The 22026-nt window shown below is 47.1% G+C and overlaps 1 protein-coding gene across 3 annotated transcripts in view; it reads left to right on the top strand.

Annotated features, from left to right (window-relative positions):
- Positions 1-22026, top strand: part of TTYH3 (tweety family member 3) — a 97272-nt gene that overhangs the window by 38616 nt on the left and 36630 nt on the right. For all 3 annotated transcript variants that reach the window (XM_059716594.1, XM_059716596.1, XM_059716595.1), the window contains exons 2-5: positions 10910-11079; positions 19766-19877; positions 20683-20903; positions 21395-21490. In XM_059716594.1, the coding sequence (XP_059572577.1) occupies positions 10910-11079; positions 19766-19877; positions 20683-20903; positions 21395-21490 (599 nt within the window). The remainder of the gene's footprint in view (positions 1-10909; positions 11080-19765; positions 19878-20682; positions 20904-21394; positions 21491-22026) is intronic.

Here is a 22026-nt window from a genome sequence, read left to right as displayed (position 1 = left end):
TCCTTGGAGACTGTTCAACCCCAAAGCTCAGCGGAGTATAAAGACCTGCATGAACACCCAAGCATCCGTTTTGTTAGATTCCTGGAAGGGAATTTGCCGAATCCCCAGAAAGGAAATCCGCCTTTTCAGCGAGAACGCTCATTTGACAAGCTGCCAGTTCTGAGCTAAGCCTCATTTAATAAAGATTTAGTCTGTGGGGATCTGTCAGTGGAAACTGAATTTGGAGGGGATGTCTCATTCTTTTCATCCTTGTAAGGCACAGATTTTCAGCTTCTGGATAAGAACAATCAGCATAGAGGGCCCCCCAATATCACGGTAACTTTCTTGCTGTGAGGTAGATGTTGCCGATTTCTGGTAGCTCGGTAAGGGCTGGGATGTAATTCCATTTGTGCCCGATAGAGAATCCCAGTGATTGATGGTTGGCACAGCTCAGGTTTATATGTGCAGAGACCATCCAGTCCCAGCTGTCAGACTAATCCTGTGCATTGGGCACTTTTAGGTCTTTCTTTTGGCTGATACGGTTTTGTGATGTTGGCATCCTTTTGGGAGACCTACCCTCTGTCCTCGTGTGACCTGTAGGAGGTTATGGCTTATCTGTGTTGTTCCATTATTCCAGTTTTGGTCCTGACACAGTGGTGACAATGCAGCTGAAGTCCTTGATTGTTGTAGAAGTGCCACCCTTGCCAAAAGCCACTCTGATCCCTTTTCCCCTGCCCAATCTGCTGTTTTCTGTTGCCTGCCCTGTTCCTGAATTGTGGCATGCTACACTCTGGCTGCCTTGTGCTACTTGGCTCAGGTTGGCCACCTTTGTTTTAGAACATGTCAGAGTCTACGGGATTTTTATCTTTTTAAGATCACAGTAGGTTAAATCATAATGCTTTGTGCTAAACAGCTTTCCATCATTCTGACCCCCTTTTCATACTGAGGGGAAACATTCATAGGAAGGAAATGTTGACTGAACCATTTCCAGATTACAGGTTTCCCTCACTTTATGCTGTAAATGCGTTCCTGGAAAACTGCGCATAACTCGAATTCACATAAAGGAAACCCACTTTGGAATGTATCCTTATTTATTACATTGTAAGACCTCGACTGTACTGACCCCCAGACCCATTTCTGCTACTTTCACAACACAATTTTGGTACTTGCCAACAGCAGACGGTACACACAAGCACAGAGGGTGGTGGTGAATGTTACCGTAATGGGGATGGCAACTACAGAAATGCATGTTGCGGACAACGAGCGAGGAGCACAGATCCACGCAGGAGACTGTATTTTGATGCGCTTCACTCTCACAATGCGCCACACAAAGCAGCTGACTACAGGCTTCCACAACATTGATCGCATCAGTGAATTTACCTCGCATAATGAATTTTTGGTATAAAAAGGGTCATTGCATAAGAGCGTATTTGAACATACAGAACCCGCATGAAGCAAGGGAAACCTGTACTAGTAGTGCCTATAGAAGGACACTGGAAAAATTTAACTTGAATTAAATAAAGCTATAAATCTTAAAGTGGATTAGTTAAACCATATAAGCCTGCTAAAATGAATTAAACTAAACCAAACTGGTATTAAGGCCACTTGAATTCTGGATGAGTGTCCCCACCAGATTTTAAAGGTAGCTAACTCCATCTACATCATTGCCTGGAATCTATACCCAGAGATAAATGGAGGCATCTGATGCTGATTCACAGAGCTGATTGCATTTGTACCAGCAGGGTTGGTGATTCTGTGTAAGGTTAAGGTTCCTGACTGTACGGATTCGTGTATTCTGGTCCCCAGGCTTTCCGAAGGCAGCAGTTGTCTGCATCTCTGCTCTGATGCACCGGGGCTATGAAATGCTTGCAGGTCTGTTCTACAGGTCCTCAAGGATGGCATTTTGGGAGAAAGTGCTGTGTGAGGATGAGGTGGTGGAACTTCTGCCCTGTTACAGTGTTTGTCTTTACTGTGGGAAGACCCCTAGTTAAGCAGAATATATCCCAGGGACTCTTGCAATATACTTCTTACTCTGCTTTTCTTTTACAGTGCTGCATCCAGCACTTGTCCTTGGAAAGCCTGTACCAGAGTGCCAAAGTCAGTTCTGAGATCTCCAATAGTTTGTGATCCTAAATGTCTTCCTGCATCCCTCTGAGGACTGCATAATGGCCTGAGATTAACTGTTGTGGACAGTCACTGATGGATCAGTAGGCACCTGTGGGATCTCTCCTTGTCTGACGCTCCTCTCCAGGTGTTGTGTGTTCGCAACTTGTGTTCTTATCACATGCATGGGATTGAGTCAGAACGATCCTTGTTTCCTTTCTGCTGTCAGCTTTAGGAAGATTTCCTCAGCTTTGAAAAGATTTGTCAACCTTAGCAGTGTTGCAGTGCAGAGAAAAAACCTAGACTCCCTAGGGGCTTCTCAAGGACAAGGGTGCTTGCTGGCCGCTACAACAGAGAAAGGGGTACGAAGGGGCTTTGAGACTACTTCATCCCCAGCTGATCTCGCTCCTGGAAGAAACAGTACAAGTGCTCCTTTGGCAGCTTCCCAGCTTGCTTTGTTTGTTCTGGGGGAGCATTTTTTCTCTTCCCACACTCCCTTTTAACCTCTTCTTCTCTATGGTTGTGATCTCAAGTCACTGCATGTAAACCCAGAAAAATGTTAGCCCAGATTGCAGCAAGAGCTTTCTTCTGGCAAAGGTGAAGTTTGAACTGTTTATAACTTTACCTTGCAGTTTGGCAGTAATTAAACCAACTGGGATTCTTGCAAACTGTAGATTGTGTTAGTTTAGACCCCACAACTGTCCAGCAGACTGAAATTTGAATTCGAGTAGAAGCCATTTTAAAAATTGTTGGTGGAAGAGGAGATGCAAATAATAGTACAGCCATATTCCTATGACGATGTATAGCCCAGCATCTGCTGTTTTGACTTTTTGTCAAGGAGACTGACGAGACTACAGTGCTGTAGGTTAGATAGCATCTCGTTTCCTGTCTTAATCAGCTGACTCTGTTTGTGTGAGATCTACTCAGCTATGCACAGCTACACCCTAGAGGTGGTTGTGTTCAAATGAAAGTGTGGCTCAAGTTCCTATTGAAGGACATCATGAAAAGGAGATGAGACTGAGTGGAGAAGAGAGGCCATTTAACCAGAGGTAGGCGCTTGCTTTTATCACCACTGCGACCTTGTCTTGCTCACATATTCATGCATTGGTCTTCTGGGAGGAAGGTCATCTTCTGTACTATGCACTTTGTCTTTGTTGCTTATCAAGGGGCCTTGAAAGTGTTAGAGGGCTCTTGCTTTTGCGGCTTCAGCCAGTTTTAATCTCCTTGTCCCTAAGACCAAATGTTAGCTTTTCACTGGAAGCAGCAGGCAACAATGCCAGGCTGCAGTGCCAGTGAATGGACCCAGGCCCAGAGAAATGTGCCAGTCTGAGGAGTTTTATTCTGTAGCCTGAGCGTGATAAGACTTGAAGTACATGTACACTGAGACCTCTGATTAGAAAGTGTGTGCTGAAAACTGACCTTCCAGACCTCCTCCTCCTCCCTTCTGTGGCAGGGACCTTGAAGCGAGTTGTTTGCTCAGTAAGGAAAAACACTGCTATGCAATTGAAAAGTGAGCAAATAATACTCAATGGAAGCATTGAACATGTACCTGTATGTGAGCCTCCCTCTCCAGGCCTCGGTTATATGCTTTCACAGAAGAGAAATGCCTGCTGGTATCAGTGCACTATGAAGTTTTTCCCCTTTGAACTGTGCAGGGTCAGAGGACAGGTGATAAGGTACAGAACTTAGGTTACGCATTCAAATTCTGGCTGGTCTGGCAGTGACTGAACCTTATCTTGAATGCTTGTGGTATCCAATGCTGTTAGACTTACAGGGAGGACCATGCCTTAATTGTAAAGTGTGTGTGCACCTATGACAGCAGCTGCTTTTATGAAGTTGGTAATACTGAGCAGGGGGCAGGAAAAATATATTGTTAAGTTATTGCAACTTCAGCTAAAAGCCAGTCAACACCATGTTTGTAGCCTATCATCTCCCACTGATGTATCAGTAACCTGCAGTTTGGAAACCTCTGACAAGTAAGAGTTGTTTACTGGAAAGAGCAGACAAGGGGCCAAATCAGCCAAACCAGCTGCCGCCGGGGATTGCCTTGCTGCTTAATCTCGGCAGAAGCCATGCACTTCTTAGAAACTAAGCTATCATAGAAATCCATAGCAAATTAAGATGTGAAGGGACCTCAGGAGGTCGCATCTAGTCCAACCCCCTGCTCAAGGCAGGACCATCCCAGCCAAAGCCTTGTCTAGCCAGGTTTCAAAAACCTCCAAGGATGAAGCTTCCACCACCTCTAGGTAACCTGTTCCAGTGTTTTACTACCCTCCTAGTAAGAAAATTCTTCCTAATAGCTAACCTAAACTTCCCTTGCTGCAACTTGAGACCATTGCTCCTTGTTCTCAGTGGTGGAAGATGACAGAACAGTCTAGCTCCATCCTCTTTCAAACCCTCCTTCAGGTAGTTGAAGGCTGCTATTGAAATCCCCTCTTAGTCTCCTTCTCTAGACCCAGGTGTCTTCAACCTTTTTAATAAGTGTACCCCCCCCCCCCCCCCCAGTGGCTGGACATGGAGGGGGGGAGAGAGGGTGGCATGTGGCTGGATACAGAGCAGGGTGGAGAAGGGTATGGTGGTGGCTGCATGTGGAGAGACAACAGCATGGGGTGGTTGGTGGTGCCGTCAGCCACTAGCCCACGCAGCTGCCTCTCACAAGCAGGGCCAAGGGGGGAAGGGGAGGGGTGCCCCTCTGTGGGCCACACGGGTGTCACCCAGCCAGCTAGATGCTGGAGGGGAGCTCACACATGGTGGCTGACGGCACCACCAACCACCCCATGCTCTTGCCCCTTCACATGCAGCCATCACCATACCCCTCCCCACCCTGCAGGGGTTGTCACGCAGAGGTACAAGTACCCATGCAGTACCCCGAGGGGTACTTGTACCTCTGGGTGACATCCCCTGATTTAGACTAAATAAGCCCAGTTCCATCAGTCGTATCCTTTCCTCCACTCCTACCTGGCACCCGTGAATGAAGCACTGCAGTAGGGTAATGCTGGTGACCATTTAAGTGCTCAGATGGAACTAGTCTGCCACTGAATAGACTTCATAGATTTTTGGGTTTTTTTTAGCGTCAGAAGGGACCTCAGTAGGCCATCGAGTCTGAACCCCTGCCCTGGACAAGGAAGAACACTGGGGTCAGATAACCCCAGCCAGGTGCATGTCCGGCCTTCTCTTATAGACCTCCAAGGTAGGGGAGAGCACCACTTCCCTTGGAAACCCATTCCAGACTCTAGTTACCCGTACCATAAAGAAGTTCTTCCTAATGTCTAGTCTAAATCTGTTTTTCTATCAGTTTGGCCGTTGTTTTCTAGTTACTACAAGGGGCGCCTTGGTAAACGGAGCATCTCCTATACCTTGCGGGCACACTCCCCTCTCCCCCCCCCCCCCCCGATGAATTTATAGATAGCCACCAGATCCCCTCTCAGCCTTCTCTTACGGAGGCTGAAGAGACCCAGGTCCCTCAATCTCTTCTTGTAGGACCTTTCCTGTAGGCCCCTAACCATACGAGTGGCTTTCCTCTGGACCTCTCAAGGTTATCCGCATTCCTCTTGAAGTGTGGTATCCAAAATGATACAATACTGCAGCTGTGGCCTTGCCAATGCCGCAAAGAAGGGAAGTATCACCTCCTTAGACCTGTTCTTGATGCACCTTTTTAATGTATGATAGAGCGCGGTTAGCTCTATTGATCACTTCGTCACATTGTCGGCTCATGTTCATCTTGGGAATCAAGTTCCCTTTCTGCTGCTGTGCTGCTTAGAAAGTCATTTCCCGATCTGTATGTGTGTTACTGCACCTGGGGAGAAGGAATCACTATTCTGCACCTATCCTTGTTAAACTGCATCCTATTTTGTTCTGCTCACTTTTCCAGCCTGTCCAAATCCTCCTGAATCCATTCCCTGCCCTCTAGTGTTTCTGTCTACTTTGCCCCATAATTTGGTGTCATCAGTGAATTTGGACAGTGTGTGCTCACCACACCCTTGTCCAAATCACTGATGAAGATGCTGAACAGCACTGGCCTGAGGACAGAGCCTTGGGGGACACCACTGCCCACATCTTTCCAGGTCGAGACCGACCCATCCACCACCACTCTCTGGATGCGTCCCATTAGCCAATTTGCCATCCACCTGACCATGTAATCATCTGTCACAGCCGCACGATGGGATTCTGTTGATGATTTATCTTACCTTAGGAATTGTGTATTCCTCAGGTGTGAGGCTTGCTGCATAATGTGGGGTTTAGTTCTTCCCCCTTTCTACTGTTGCTGTTGATGCCAGGAATCTGTTTTAAAGTCAGGCCAGCTGGACACAGGAGGAGGGGTGGATGTCGTATACTTAGACTTCAGGAAGGCCTTCGATACGGTATCCCACCACATATTGGTGAACAAGTTAAGAGGCTGTGATTTGGATGACTACACAGTCCGGTGGGTGGCGAATTGGCTGGAGGGTCGCACCCAGAGAGTCGTAGTGGATGGGTCGGTTTCAACCTGGAAGGGTGTGGGCAGTGGGGTCCCGCAGGGCTCGGTCCGTGGACCAATACTCTTTTTAATGTATTCATCAGTGACTTGGACGAGGGAGTGAAGTGTACTCTGTCCAAGTTTGCAGATGACACAAAGCTATGGGGAGAAGTGGACATGCCGGAGGGGAGGGAACAGCTGCAGGCAGACCTGGACACGTTGGACAAGTGGGCAGAAAACAACAGAATGCAATTCAACAAGGAGAAATGCAAAGTGCTGCACCTAGGGAGGAAAAATGTCCAGCACACCTACAGCCTAGGGAATGACCTGCTGGGTGGCACAGAGGTGGAAAGGGATCTTGGAGTCCTAGTGGACTCCAAGATGAACATGAGCCGGCAGTGTGACAAAGCCATCAGAAAAGCCAATGGCACTTTGTCGTGCATCAGCAGATGCATGACAAATAGGTCCAGGGAGGTGATACTTCCCCTCTATAGGGCACTGGTCAGACCGCAGTTGGAGTACTGTGTGCAATTCTGGGCGCCGCGCTTCAAGAAGGATGCGGATAACCTGGAGAGGGTCCAGAGAAGGGCCACTTGTATGGTTAAGGGCCTGCAGACCAAGCCCTATGAGAGACTAGAGAAACTGGACCTATTCAGCCTCCGCAAGAGAAGGTTGAGAGGCAACCTTGTGGCTGCCTTTAAGTTCATCACGGGGGCACAGAAGGGAATTGGTGAGGTTTTATTCACCAAGGCGCCCCCGGGGGTTACAAGAAACAATGGCCACAAGCTAGCAGAGAGCAGATTTAGATTGGACATTAGGAAGAACTTCTTCACGGTTAGAGTGGCCAAGGTCTGGAACGGGCTCCCAAGGGAGGTGGTGCTTTCCCCTACCCTGGGGGTCTTCAAGAGGAGATTAGATGAGTATCTAGCTGGGGTCATCTAGACCCAGCACTCTTTCCTGCTTATGCAGGGGGTCAGACTCGATGATCTATTGAGGTCCCTTCCGACCCTAACATCTATGAATCTATGGAAACACAATGGGAATCTTTTAAAGATGGCAGCTTCACTGAATGGAGTCTCTGAAATGGACGTCACCCTGGTGCCTTTCAGTCCTAGCATCTCTGCACACCCGCTGCTTCCATCCGCACTGCTATTTGCTTTGGTTTTTGCAGACCTTTGCTACAAGGGCAGCTGCTAGCCTGGCTCTTACTGCTTGGATTTACACTCCATTTCGGGGATTGCTTTATCTCCATTTCTGCTATTAATGTCAGCCCAGTGGTAAAATGTTACCCCTCCAAGTGGCATCCATATTTTTGTAAGTATGGCTCATGCATCCTTGCTATAATGGATCTGGTAGTTTAGCAAATGTTGGAAGATGAATCTCTGCTCTTCCATGGCAAAAGGCCCAGTGTATAATTTTACATTTACTCAAAATAATGTAGCCTTGGATATCACGGGCCTGGATTTAGTATTGCTGGCTAAACTGTCTAAAGGTTTTATCCAGCCTTGCAGCCTCTTCTTTAAAATATTGTAGTTTAATCCTGGCAAGCAGGCACTGCCCTGTCTCTAGTAAAAGTGAGTTTTTCATTGACAGCCTTTCACTGGGCTCTAAACTGAGTCATCACTTAAAAGGATTAGCCATTCTAGCCTGTATGAGTTCAGGTTTTGTTTTTGTTTTTTTTCATGGTGCAAGTCCATTGGTTGGAAAGAGAAAATGTCGTCTTTCTCTGCAAAACGAATTTAGTACTTTGGCCTGCTCCTAGAGAGCGCCATGACTCGTTCAGCTCCGGAGTTGCAGCAGAACAAACGCAAGCTGCGCTTTCACAACCAGATGGCTGTTTCTGTGGCTGCAGGCCTTATACAAGAGCCTTTCCCTTTGGATCAAGCTGCAGCTCAGCACACAAACAGCCTCGCAGTTCACCCTTTTAAGCTAAATTGGGTAGGTTGAGGTAGGAGAGTCTGCATTAGCCTTGTGGCAGTGTGCACCTGAGCACTTCCAGGGAAAGAATGTGATAACTTTTTCATGTCCTGTTTTACTGGGACATCCTGAAGTACTGCAGAGAAACCACAGGGGAGTTTCAGTATGGCGTGTGCAGGTACTTAGCTGTGTGCTAATAGACGGGAGGTCCCTGGACATGGGAGACGCATGGGTGTCTCTGCCCTTCTGAAGGCCTCTGTGTTCAGGAACTCGAACTTGCACACACCATCTAGTGTGACTTCATTAGCAACTCCCCTTCTCCCTGCCTTCTGCAGTTCATTACAACTGCTTATATTTCTATGCTCCATTGTTTATCTTTGCAATCATCGTGGCCTGCAAAGCAATCCCCTCCTTCCTCTAGATAGACTTCTAGTTGACTCCGAGTTGATTTCTTAAAAGCTTGAGATAAGTATACTCCCATACAGGATGTTTCTGCAACAGGCGGGGTGTGAACAGGTCCAAGCCTCTGGAAATACAGTTGATGGGTGCCATGCTCTGCAAACGCTGATGTTCTGCTTGGCTGAAAGGACTTTGAGAAGTTGGGTGGCTTGCAGAATTTGCCAGGCCAATTTCACAGATGCTGCAAGCTGTGCTATGCAGAAAGGGGAGTTTGGAAAAATCTATAAACAGTCTATTTCAGATGGAGTTACCATGCTGTTATAACCATGTTGTAACAAATGACCTTCACTTTTCGGTGTAATTGCAGTGTTCCTTGTGTCGGTTTCCTGACCGGGAGTTATTGTTTAAAAAAAATAAAAAAAAATCAAATAATTCTTTTTAATTGAATGTGGGTTGGCAGTGTGGGAAGAAAAGATTGGGGAGATGACAGTGACTTAAAAGAGAAAAAAGTCCTTTGTTGCTGGTATAGATCTGTATCCGAGATGACTGGGTCAGCGCTAAATTGCTTTTTTGGACAAAATCTGGAGGTTGGTAATCTAAATGCCGACAGATTAAAAAATGGCTTAAATAGATGCAGCGAGGCCCAAGCAGTCAGCTGAAATATCCTTTTGACTACGTTAATGTGGGAGAATGGCTCGAATGCTCTGAATGGACCTTTTTGTTTTTTCTCGGTGAACGTGGGATTTGCTAGGAGAGTCTGACCAAAAGTTTGGAAGCTGGAGTGCCATGTTGGCTGCCTTGGAAAGAAAACAATAGATGCAAGATTGGGAGTAGATATTGAAGCCAATTCTGACATTGGCCGCTTGGAAGTTATTGTATATTAATTTGCCTGTTATTGCTAGGTGTGTGTTTTATATGCGCTGTCTGGGAGAACATGGTGGTACAGCCAGCACTCGGAAACTTATTTCAAAGCCAAGGCTCCAATCATGGATAACAGGCAACAAGCACCCTGTTTCAAACCCACTCCTGCATTTGGCTTTCTTGTGAGCAAGTGTGTGAAGATGAAAGGACTTGTGCAAATGGAAACATGCTGCTCTTGTAGAGTTTTACTGGGGGGAGGTGGGGAGTACAGTTGGGGATGACTGCCCCAGCACTGACCTCTGCTCTGGTTTGGCACAGGGAAATCCTGACTCATTCAAGCTGTTCCCACTATTGTCTTCCTGAGGCTGCATCAGCTATTTTGTAGCTTGCACGTAAAGCCGGTGTGGGGAGGCATAGAGATGGTAGGGCTATTTCCCAAGCCATACGATCTAGAACAGGGGTCACCAACTCCTGGCGCATGCCAGAGCGTGGCACATGAAGCCGTTTTGCTCAGCACACCACAGCCAGCCCAGGCTCTGGGCAGAGCCCTGCCTACAGCTGCAGAGCCTGGGCTGCTCACAACAGGCAGCAGGGAGGCTGCAAGCAGCTCTACTGGGGTCCATGTGGCCCCAACCATGCTGACCCCAGCCCCTTCCCTGTTGTCAGCAATAAATCCAGCCAGGGCTGCATGGATCCCAGTGTAGGTATTTGCAGCCTGGGCTCTGTGGCTGGCAGCAGGGGTCTGCCCAGCCCTTGGGCCAGCTGTGGGAGGCAGTAGTCAGATGCTTGCAGCCTCCTACACTAGGGTCCGTGGAGCCCTGGCTCGGTTCGTTGCCAGTGGTGGATGTGTGGGCACCTCTGGGCAGATGGTGGGGAAGGGGCCAGGGCTGCAAAGCCTCAACAAGGATCAGGCTCCTCACAGCCCCCCTGCCATCTGCCCCGGCATGCCAGTATCTTCCAAGTTGAGGTTGCAGGGTTTTTGGCACTCTTCCCAAAAACCTTGTCAACCCATGGGCCAGAAGATTTGGGGTTTTTTTGTTTTTGTTTTTTTTTTTTTAAATAAATCTAAAATTATTCTGTAAAAGTTCTGTGAGTGGGGAGGGATTCTGTACCCTCGAATCCATGTGACTGCACTAAGCCATCTGTCACCTCTGCAGATATCTTGAAGGTAACTGGGATTCTTGTCTTCCGCAGGCCCTGTTGCTGTTGGGTGGTGTTGCCCTGTCCTGTCTTGCTTTGGATCTCCTCTTCCTCCTGTTCTACTCATTCTGGCTGTGCTGCCGCCATCGGAAAAGTGAAGAGCACTTAAATGCAGATTGCTGCTGCACTGCCTGGTGCGTGATCATAGCCACCCTAGTGTGCAGGTGAGTTTTTCCTATTGTCTGGAGGTGAAATGGGCATTCACTTCACCATTGCCTGTAGCTTCCAAAATGTTCACTTACCTGTTTGTTTTTTGTTTTAACCATGGTGGAAGCAGTGCTCTGCACTCTGAGTGACAGTAAGTATACACAAGATTAACCCAATCCACATTAACAATCTTGAGTGCTTGGACCCATAAATATGTCCAGTGGCCTTACTGTCTTACCCCAACAAAGCATCCTGCCGTGAGCCAGTCTGACAGCTAGGCCATGCAGACTTGTAACAAGAATAAACCTCCACTCCTGATATTGCGAGCGTTGGCTATATAAACATCCCTTCCAGTCCTCCTGAAAGTGCTGTGTTACAAACCCTTTCTCCCAGAGTCTCTTGATTAGCGTGCATTATCCTCGTGTCTAACACTTTCCCAAAACGCTGATGGTATTCTCAGACCTTGTACTTCCTGGTTGTGCAAAACTGCCTTCGTTTTGCCCAAATAAAACTAGGTCTTTGTTTTCAGCTGTGTTGAGCATGCTTAGCACACTCACTTCTGGTGAACTGAGTGCCCTGTGTAAAATAGATGCCAAGTGCATCAGAGAATCATTTGGCCTGGCATGAGGGAGAAATATAGCGCACATCTGGCAGTAACACACAGTATATTTTGCATCGGTTTGGGTGTCTCCTTTTACAGTGGAGAAGCTCAAGTGAGGAATTCCTGGCCTATGAGAACACAAAAGGGGTGTATAAAAGGGGTGATGGCTTCTGTCATTTCTGTTGCTTTCTTCTCACCTGACGGCAAAATGGTGGTTTGGCCTCCAATAGTCAGCATGGGGTTAGGTTCCCTGGCAGGGGGAGTAAGCTGTTGAGTTTGCCACGTTAGCGCAAATATGAAAATGTACCAAGGGAAATAAAAAAACTACACAGTATGGGAGCAATCCAGCAGACTATACCAGCACTCGGAAAGGTGGGCATGGATTTGCCTTCAAAGGTTGAGAGTCTCCATGCTGAGGGGAGTTAGGACTTTGGCAAACAGTGGATTCAGTTTGGGGCGCTACTGATTTACTGATAGGACAGATTTCTTTGGAATGGAAAGACGGACATAATATAGATGTCTCTTATATTTTTTAATATCTTAATATACTTTATGGTGTTCTTTGCAGGCTATTACATGTATAATTCTAATTCATATACACAAAATCAAATTCGTGTGTGTATCTATATAATAGCCTGCAAAGAATAGACCCCCACTCTTGGTTGCCTGGCTCATTATGATCCCAGGAGCTTCTGCTATACAAACATCTCCTCCAATCCCCTCTGAGTGGTATGTTCCTAACCCTTTCTTCCAGGAGCTGGCACCAAAGCTATTTATAGTTGTGCTGCTGCTGTAGGCTCTCTGGCTATTGTTATGCAACATATGTGTCCAAGGCAGCTGCAGCAGTGAGTTCTTGAACTGTATAGAAAGGGTGAGATGGAGTATATTTGCAGGTTTGGTGTCTCCCAGAGCTGGCAGAAGGTTGAATTTAGAATGTGAAAACATCAGAGCTCTTGAGGCTCAGATAATCTCAGTGCAGCTGTGGCTTTCTTTGTGAAGGGCGTAACCAGTCATCTCCAGAATTTCCAGCATCTCCACCAGCTGTCTTTTTAATCCCGGGTATCCCAAATGTTCGCCAGGCACGACTTAAGGGCACATCTTTACAACAGACACATTTGTCATGTGTTGTCTTTCTCACTTGCTCTCCTCTAAAGGCATACTGTGGGGCTAGTGAGAAATTTTTTAATTTCCCCTCCAGAATGCATAAATAGCTAGTTCATTAAGCAGCAGTAGATCATGGCAATCCATGGGAAGTGAAGGTGCTGTCCAAATGCTGCTCACCCTCTATGAAAGCCATTGCCCATTAGCTGACACTTGGCAGCTCTCAAAGACGTACTGCTGAGTCTAGCTGCAGTGTGTCCTATGACAAGTGGGAGGCCAAATGGGGTGGACATGCATCCATTAAGATCTAGATATTTTGAGCTGTGGTACCCAGTTCAGACTTACCTGCTGAGTGTGCCCCCCTGGAGGCTTTTAAAGAAATGAGGGTGGCAGACAAGCAGATGCTGGTATATTTGAGGGTGATGGGGAGTAAGACTGCTCCAAATTACAGTCTGCACCTGCTGGAAGGGAGAATCTGTAACTACCACCTGGACTGCTCTAGAAGGCTGCTGGAGGAGTGCTGCTGCCTCGCCAGCAAAGCCAGCCAAAGTGGGCTATTATTGTATGATACTGTGACATGCATTTTACATCTTGGGTATTTGGGTAGTAAAAATTACATTATCACTGTCTGCCTCTTCTCAAAACATAAAGGTGAGGCTGACCACTCCTAGCTGAGAATTCAGGAACTCTATGCTCTGTAAACATGCTAGGAAAAGATGGTGAAGTGTGTTCCATGAACCCTGCTGGGCACTGCCTTGGTCATTTCTGATCTTAAGCATGTTGCTTAAGTTACCAGTCTTTCCTACTGGGACTTGTCTGTTCTGTCTCTTCTTGTCACAAGTCTGAGCTGGTCATGGCCTTCTGTCTGGCTGGAGGGAATTGCCCAAGTGGTGCAAGACATGTGCTGCCTTCACACTGGTGGTGGAGGATGTTAAGCTGTAGAGCAGGGGCGGGCAAAATACGGTCCGCGAGGCCATTCTATCCAGCCTGCAGGGCCCCTAAAATATTTGAAAATTTAAAATTTATCTGTCCTTGGTTCCTGTTTTAAAAAAAAAAAAAAAGGGGGGGGACCAGGGAAATCCCCAGTGGGCTCCTGCAACAGGAGAGCCCTCCCAGCTCGTGCTGTGGTAGGCTGAGGTGAGGCTGCTGCTGCTGCCTCTGGGCTGCCCAGCTGTTGAAAATGTGGACCTAGGATGGTGCAGTGTGTGGGTATTTGCATGCTTGCTGCAGGCTCCTTTCTTTTGAAATATTCAAAAGATGAAAAAATATTGAAAAACTCGTGATGCTCAGGTGAAATACCTGAAGACTGGAAGAAGGCCAGTGTGGTACCCATCTTTGAGAAAGGGCAGAAAGTAGATCCTGGGAATTACAGGCCAATCAGCTTGACCTCAATCCCCAGTAAGATTCTGGACAAAATTATCAAGGAGACCATTCTGGATAAGCTGGCTTAGGGCAGCATCCTGAGGGACAACCAACACGGGTTTGTTGTGGGTAGGTTTTGCCTGACCAATCTCATCTCCTTCTATGACCAGGTGATGTATCACCTAGACAAGGGAGAAGAGATTGACGTCGTATATCTGGACTTTATAAAAGCCTTTGATCTGGTGTCCCATGACCTCCTCATGGATAAATTGGCCAACTGTGGCCTCGACTGCACCGCAGTCCAATGGCTGGAGAAATTGGCTCCGAGGTCAGACCCAGAGAGTAGTGGTCAATGGTAGCAAATCATTTATGGTGCTCTGTGACCACTGGTGTCCCCCAAGGCTCTGTCCTTAGACAGGTTCTCGTCAACATCTTTTATCAACAATGTGGCCATTGGTGTCAGAAGCGCACTGGCTAAGTTGGCTGATGACACTAAACTATGGGGCATAGTGTCCACGCCTGAGGACAGGCTAGTGATCCAGGCTGACTTGGATAAACTTAGTAAGTGGATGGATACAAACCTGATGATGTTTAGTACTGATAAATGTAAGGTACTCCACTTTGGGGGCAAACCCACAGCATACTTATAGGCTTGGCAGTGCTACACTTGCTAGCACCACTGTTAAAAGAGACCTGAGGGTCATGACTGACCACAAGATGAACATGAGCCACCAGTGCCCTGTCGCAACTGGTAAAACAAACAAAACGCTGGCTTGCATCCATAGATGCTTCTCAAGTAAATCTCAGGATGTTATCTTCCCACTGTACTCAGCCTTGGTGAGGCCACAGCTGGAGTACTGCATCCAATTCTGGGCTCCACAATTCAAGAAGGATGTGGAGAAGCTTGAGAGAGTCCAGAGGAGAGCCACATGCATGATCAGAGGGCAAGAGAATAGGTGTTATGAAGAGAGGCTGAGAGCCATGGGACTCTTCAGCCTGGAAAAGCACAGGCTAAGGGGGGACCTGGTGGCTGCTTACAAGTACATAAGGGGTGTACATCAGGTCCTGGGAGAACGTCTGTTCACCAGAGCGCCCCAAGGAAAAACAAGGACCAATGGTCATAAACTCCTCCAAGACTGCTTTAGGCTGGACATAAGAAAAATTTCTTTACTGTCTGAGCCCCTAAGACATGGAATAGATTCCCTCCAGAAGAGGTGCAGGCACCGACTCTGGACTCATTCAAGAAACGCTTGGATGCTTATCTTGCTGGGATCCTTTGACCCTAGCTGACTTCCTGCTTGTGGGGCAGGGGGCTGGACTTGATCATCTTCGAGGTCCCTTCCAGCCCTAATGTCTATGAATCCCAGGACTCTAGCTAAGAATCCATTTTAAAACCAACAGACATTCCTAGTCCTGTTGCTTCTGATACCAGCTTGCTATTAAATAGCCCATGTTAGAATTGCCTTGTGCTGAATCAGTCTCCACCAATTGTCTTTGTTATCTGGCTGCTTCTTGCTTGATGACTTGGCTTGTCCAGTTATCTAGTGAACTCTTAGCTTACAGTTGTTGTAACACGTGCTGGTTTTGAGCCTTTTGACCAGACAGGGAGTTGTATTTTGTAAAGAATCCCCATATTCCTAGGCTCTGTGGCTGTGACTCAAGGTGCCAACCTATATGATGGAGTTCAGCAGAGGTCATGGTGCTGAATGAGGCCAGAAGCCAAGATCTGTGCTGTATCAAGGGCGTCATTGGGAGGAAAAGCATACACATAGGTGGTGAAAGACTGCTTTCTCAGATGCCAGAAATAGCACTCTTCCCCCTGATACTGAAGTGCAAGGTGGTAATTAGACAGACAAATTAACATTTCTCCTGAGAACGTGAGGTTTGAAAGGGCTTCCGCTTATGAAGCTCCTGTAATTAAAGATGACTTCGTACAGTTAAATTATTCATTTCCAAAGATGCGATTTGAACCAGATAGGCTGGGGATTGGACACTCAGAGGGGCTTTCACACTCTATTTATCACATCCAGAGAGAAATTCTTGTCTCTACCATCGTCCTTTAAGCATCCACCCTGCTCAGCAGGAGACGAGAACCCAGTAGATGCTCTTGTTCTCCGTGAACAGCAACTTGGCCCTTCTATGCAGGCTTTTGGTCTGTAATCTGGGGTCCCTCCTTGTATTCAAAGCTTTGCAGTGGCTGCAGGCCATTGATTGACAGATTAAGCCAGTCTTGGCATCTTCAGTCGTCTTGGTCCGGGTCCATTTGGCTATTGTGTGCAAGTCTTGGGCTTAATGAAACTCCATGCTAAACTTTAAAGATTTTCTCTATCTACCCAGCTTGAGCGCGTGTTATCTAGGGTCTACAGACTCCCAACATCTAATGCTATCCTAATTTTACAAAGCAAAGGCCATTGGATTTCTTAATGGTCTCCTAAGCACTTGGAGAACTCTCTCTCTAAATGCAGAGTTGCACTCATTTAACTCAAGGGACATAGATTTTCCCCCTCCCCTTCTCCAGCACTTAATGAAATGAGTGCAAAGGGCTGCTTTGATCCTTTAATGATATAACCTTGGTATGAGCTAAATTGACAGAAGTTGATTCAAAGGATAATTTTAAGATGAAATGAGCTGCTCCTTAACCAGTTTCAACCAAATCTGTGTATCAACCAGCAACACTAAACTGCAGGCTTGAAGCAGCTAACAGACTCTGAGAGGCAGATAAAAGCAGGAGGTGAAGTATCAACAGCTCCCTCTGCTCCCTGCTTTTATTAAGATTTCCTAGTTGCCCTCTGTACCCTCCAGCTGCATTCCCCTGATCTGAGACAGTTCGTCCCCATGCAGCTCTGAAGGCTTATTCTTGGGAATGCTGAGCTTTCTTCCTGCTATCGTGGCAGGAAAAGGAACCGCCAAGTTGCTGTGAAACTTGCTTCTCTGGAAAGATATCTATTTCAGTGGTTCCTATTAGCAAAGAATGTGAATAAGTACTTGGCCATTGCTCGCTAGCAGTGATGTAATTAGTTCCATACTTAGCCCACAGTGGCTTTGGTGCACATGACCTGGCTGATTCAGTATTAATTTGAATGGCTGTATCCTAAATCCTGACACTGAAGGCTTTTTAGTAGTTCCTTCTCAGGGTAATGGTTGTCTTAGGGAGGGAGGGGGCTACTGAAGTGGATACCAGTGCCCTGTGGGAAATGGAGGCTGCAGCAATGGCTCCAAAATCCTTTGCATAGTGCCTTTTCTTGGACACGCTGGGTGTGTGAGAGTTGTACAGTTGGCTGCTGGCAGTGAGCAGCCTGTATAAGAAGAGCAGCATGGTACTTTTTAAAACAGGGCTAACATCTGAAGCTAGCGGCTTGCGTTCCAGCCAGAGCACCATTTCCCCACCCTGCTGACTAACCTACTGCAGCTGTGCTGAGAATACTAAGAGCCCAGATGGCCTATTCTGGCACCCATCTCATCTGTGTGCCAGCAAGGCTAATGCTGCCGCAGTTCACCAAAGAATGGTGGCTCGGCATATTGCAGGGCTCCCGTCTGCTGTCTTGCTGTGAAGCGGGGTCTGGCATTTGCTCTGTACAGATGACCAAACACAAGCTATATGCTTTCCTCTTCTCCAAGGGTGGATGCAGCCTGACTAGGCTTTTCCCAGCTATGTCCTTGGACTGCTGTGCTAGATGGGGGCTGGGTATTGAGGTGTCTTGCAGTGACATGGTTCTGCGATTTTTCTTGAACCAGAACATAAGCATCGGATCTGTAGCCACTTATGACTGAGGCTCTGCCTGGGCTTGTATTTTTTAGCCGTGACAGTAGCTACTATCAAGGGAGGAATCTTTTCCTTGTGTAATTACCAATTCCATTTGCATTATGAAATGCTTTTATGGAACAGTGTTTGTGAGGGAAGGGTGCAGGAGCTGCATCTAGGCTGTAAATGCCATTTAGAATGACATGCCTCCTACCTCCTTTGAAGCAGTCAAGATGTAGGTTAGCTGCTCCCCCTGTGGAGAAGCCTTTAACTAAGGATTTTACGAACCAAGCACCCGATAATTTATGGAGCCCCCGATTGCTGGGAAAAGCAATGGGTATGATACAGTCTTGTGCAGCTGCTCTGTTTCCAGCATGTGGTCTCTGGTGGCGTTAGCAAGGTCAAGTCATGATGCAGCTAACGTTAGCTGCATTGTCTTGCTGGTTCCTATGGAAGTGGCAAGATTCGGGGGAGGGGAGGGCGTACCTGAAATAGCAGAGCTGCCAAGACAGATCCTTGTAAAATGGTTCATACTCTAGACAAAGACTATTCAAGAGGATCTGTCATTTCCTAGCAGAGGTGGGAAAGGGGGGAGGGTATGCTCGCCATCCTTTGTTGACTGCTCCTCTGAAACAAAGGTGCTATGCTGACTTGTCCTGGAGGCTTTGTTTGGATCACTTCCTTCCTGTGCCTCTTGTCAGACTTCCTTTGTGGGGCCGGGGGTTGGAGCCTCGTGATTGGCAGGAGGTTGGCGTGAAGATTTTGATGGCTTATTTAAATTTAAGCACCATCTGCCAAAAGGAAAGCTTGGCTTTCTGAGAAGGGGAAATGAAATTCAAAGCCACAAGTCTTGCCCTAATCTCAGTGACTTGTGTTCTCCTAGATTTGCTCCATACCATTTTACCTTCCTGACTGGTGGACGGGTTTAGAGAGGATTGGAGAAGCTCAGTGGAAGAGGGAACACCAAGCGCTGGTGACATGCTTCCCTGATGGCAGAGAAGAGATGGTATTGACTTGGGGCAAGATCACCTGTGCTGTTTCTCTGACCCATGCCCTGCTCCCCAGGTTTCATAGATTGCAAAGCTCACCCCAGGTTTGGTGACACGACTGGAGAGCAGGTCTCTGACGAGGGCTAGGATTAGATACTAAGAGCCAAAAGTTGTTTTAAAGAACGTGAATATAAGTTCTACTAAATTTTGTTCTCGTTTGGGCACAAGATGCTGCCAACTCAGTCATAAACCTAACAGCCAAAAGATTGCTCCTGGTAGACTGGTCAGAGATCCTGGGCTGTTTGGTTATTCAGAATAGGGAAGGGGACAAATGAAATGGGGTTGGACAAAAGCAACAGTGGATATGTGCTTGTGGTACGAGGTCCTGCAGAGCCCTGTTTTTAACTATAAGGTTTTAGAGCTCTGTACGATGCTTGTCCCCTGTGTGTGTGGCACCTGATTTATGACATGCTGGGATAGCTTTCAAGAAGGGAACTTGGCTGTTTCCCCTCCTACAATCCATGACTAAGCTGAGATTCCCCTGCTTGTCCTTTTTAACTAGACCTCATTGCTGAACCATCAATCAACATGAAGATTTGTATGGGGAATGCGGAGTGCATACTCCTCTCATCCCATAGGCCCTCAGCAAAGAACTGAGGGTTACATCTACAGCAGAGAAGACTGAACTGGAGGCTATTTCTCAGGATGGCCAAATCTGTTCTGTGTGTTTCCTGTGCTGATTAGCAAGAGCCTGACTCTCTGGCTCTCTTCCTTCACCTCCCCAGAGCCAGGCTGCTCCTGTTCCTGTGGGAAGCCCTGGTCCGAGGGAGAGCTGGGAGTGGCCAGCAGGAACCTGCAGTGATGGCTGTGTTTATCTGCTAACTGGTCCTTTTTCTTTTGCTCTTCAGTGCTGGCATTGCTGTTGGCTTCTATGGAAATGGGGAAACCAGCGATGGCATCCACCGACTTACGTACTCACTAAGACATGCTAACCGCACTGTGGCCGGTGTTCAGGACCGGGTAAGCCCAGGGAGGGGCTGTAGCATGCAATCGAGGGGTGTGAGTGAAAGAACAGACTTGGGGATTTCCTTGGACTGTCTGTGTCCATCTGTCTGTCCTTTGCTAATCATCAGAAGTGTGCGCCAAACTTTCTCCATTAATGAAAAGATGGTGTTCTCTCCTCACCCTGCCCCCCATCTTCATCACTTCCAAAAATATCAAAGCGAAGGAAATTTTGTTAAACGTAGAAGTGTTCTTTCACGATCGTGTGTGGTTAAAAACAGCTCCTCATTAGCACTACACCACCCCCAGAGAAGGCGGTAGGAGAACAAACTCCTTTTGAGGCAACAGCATAGTTTTAATAGAAATGGCTGTCGCTGTGTCTCACTTCACACGTGCAGCTCCTTGTGGATTTCACTTGTTGCTCTACTGAGCCCTTGGGTAGGTTGGTCAGCTTGGATCAAGGTCTCTAGATGTGTGGCTAGGAGCCCTCTGCTTTACAGCGCCCTTCCAAAAGTTAAGCAAATAAGTCGTGCTTAAAAGCAGCCAAGTTGTCCAGCCCTGGTGGTGCTTTTCTGGCTCTGTGCCATTGTTTAGTGTGCCTTGCATTTGTTTAAATCCATCTTAAGTGCCAGCTACATTGGAAATGAGAACTTCATGAATGGTCCCAACTTCTGGAAGAGGCTTGTTTATAATCTGGAAAGCGCCTGTTGTGTTTTGGCAGAGAAACCTAATCTTCACTAGCTGTTTGTATGTTCTCCTTCCTAGCCTGGCAGAATGCTGTAAACCTTTGTTGTGCCTTCTTCTCTGTCTCTTGGATCACTAGGTGCTGGACACGGCAGTGGCCCTGAATCAAACTGTGGAACCCAATCTTCTGGTCCTAGAGGAGATGTTCGCAAAACAAACAGATTACCTGCATGTTGTCCAGAAACTCCAGGGCCTCTTAGATGACCTGGTTAGGCAAACCACTGAGATCCCATTCTGGAAAAATGAAGAATTGTCATTAGAGGACCTGGCCACTCAGGTTGATCTGTATGACTGGTACAGGTGAGTAGCATGGCTTACTGCCCACTTTGCTTGTGAGCGTCTGTTTGTTCTGAACTAGTAGTACTGTAGCTGCCATAATGAGAGTGCAGTCGGTATGCAGCAGAGCACTATGGTGGGTAATGCTGCTTCCAGTTCCAGAGGCAGTGTGCCCAGACCAGGCGCAGCATACCGCAGCATGGTGTGACCTGGTGCTCTGCTGGGGTGGGATAAGGAAATCTATAGTGTCCAGTTGTAAAGGGTTTTTAAGTTTGAAGTAGGACTGGGGACAGGTGTTTTTGAACAGGTGAATGCTTTGGTCATTCTTGCACACCCTCATTCGCCTGGACTTCAGCCAGCTATAAAGAGCTCCTTGGGGATTAGTCTCTAGAGCTTTTCTTTAGTAGCGAATCCTACTTGTTAAGCTGGGGGGCTAAGGCTTTTTTTTTTCCCCTCATGTTTCCCCAGATGCCAGTTCTCCTTTTTCTAACCATCTTTGTTTCTATTTGCCGCAGGTGGCTAGGGTACCTGGGCCTACTTCTGTTCCATGTCTTGATCTGTTTGTTGGTGCTCTTTGGGCTCATTAGGAACTCCAGAGCCATTCTTATGGGGTAAGTCCTGAACTAGACGGTACTTTATGGAAGAGCAGCAGAACATTAACACCTGCTGATTTAATCCTAAGGACTTCTGTTAGATGCCCTCGTGGGCTTTTGAGCAGTAGTAAACTGTTCATGTGCTTGCCACTTAATTGGGAGAGTCTCCATGTGGCCTCTGGGATCCATTTTGCAAGAAGATTTTTCATCAGTAAGACACTGTTGGTATGTTGATTTTTTGCAGTCAGCTGTCATGTCAAGAAGATGAAACTCACTCCACCAACAGTGAACTTGATATTGCATAAGTAGCAATGGGAGCCTCCAGGTAGTTCACTTACCTTTTGGTTTGAAAGCATGGCATGAAATCATCTTGAAGGAAGACCTTTCTTGACATTAAAATGGTTGAATTCAGGACTTGCCTAATGCTCTTGATGGTTGATTTTTTTTTAATTACATCATTAAGTGAGCCTAACACTCAAAACGTGAATGATAATCGTGACATCAAAACATACTGTATTTTACTTGGCCTGGGCTCTACCACCTGGGAAAAGACA

Source organism: Alligator mississippiensis, chromosome 13 (assembly GCF_030867095.1).
Source record: "Alligator mississippiensis isolate rAllMis1 chromosome 13, rAllMis1, whole genome shotgun sequence".
NCBI classification, from domain to species: Eukaryota; Metazoa; Chordata; order Crocodylia; family Alligatoridae; genus Alligator; species Alligator mississippiensis.
The sequence above is the reverse complement of the archived record's forward strand: the minus strand, read 5'-3'. Positions and strand labels throughout refer to the sequence as shown.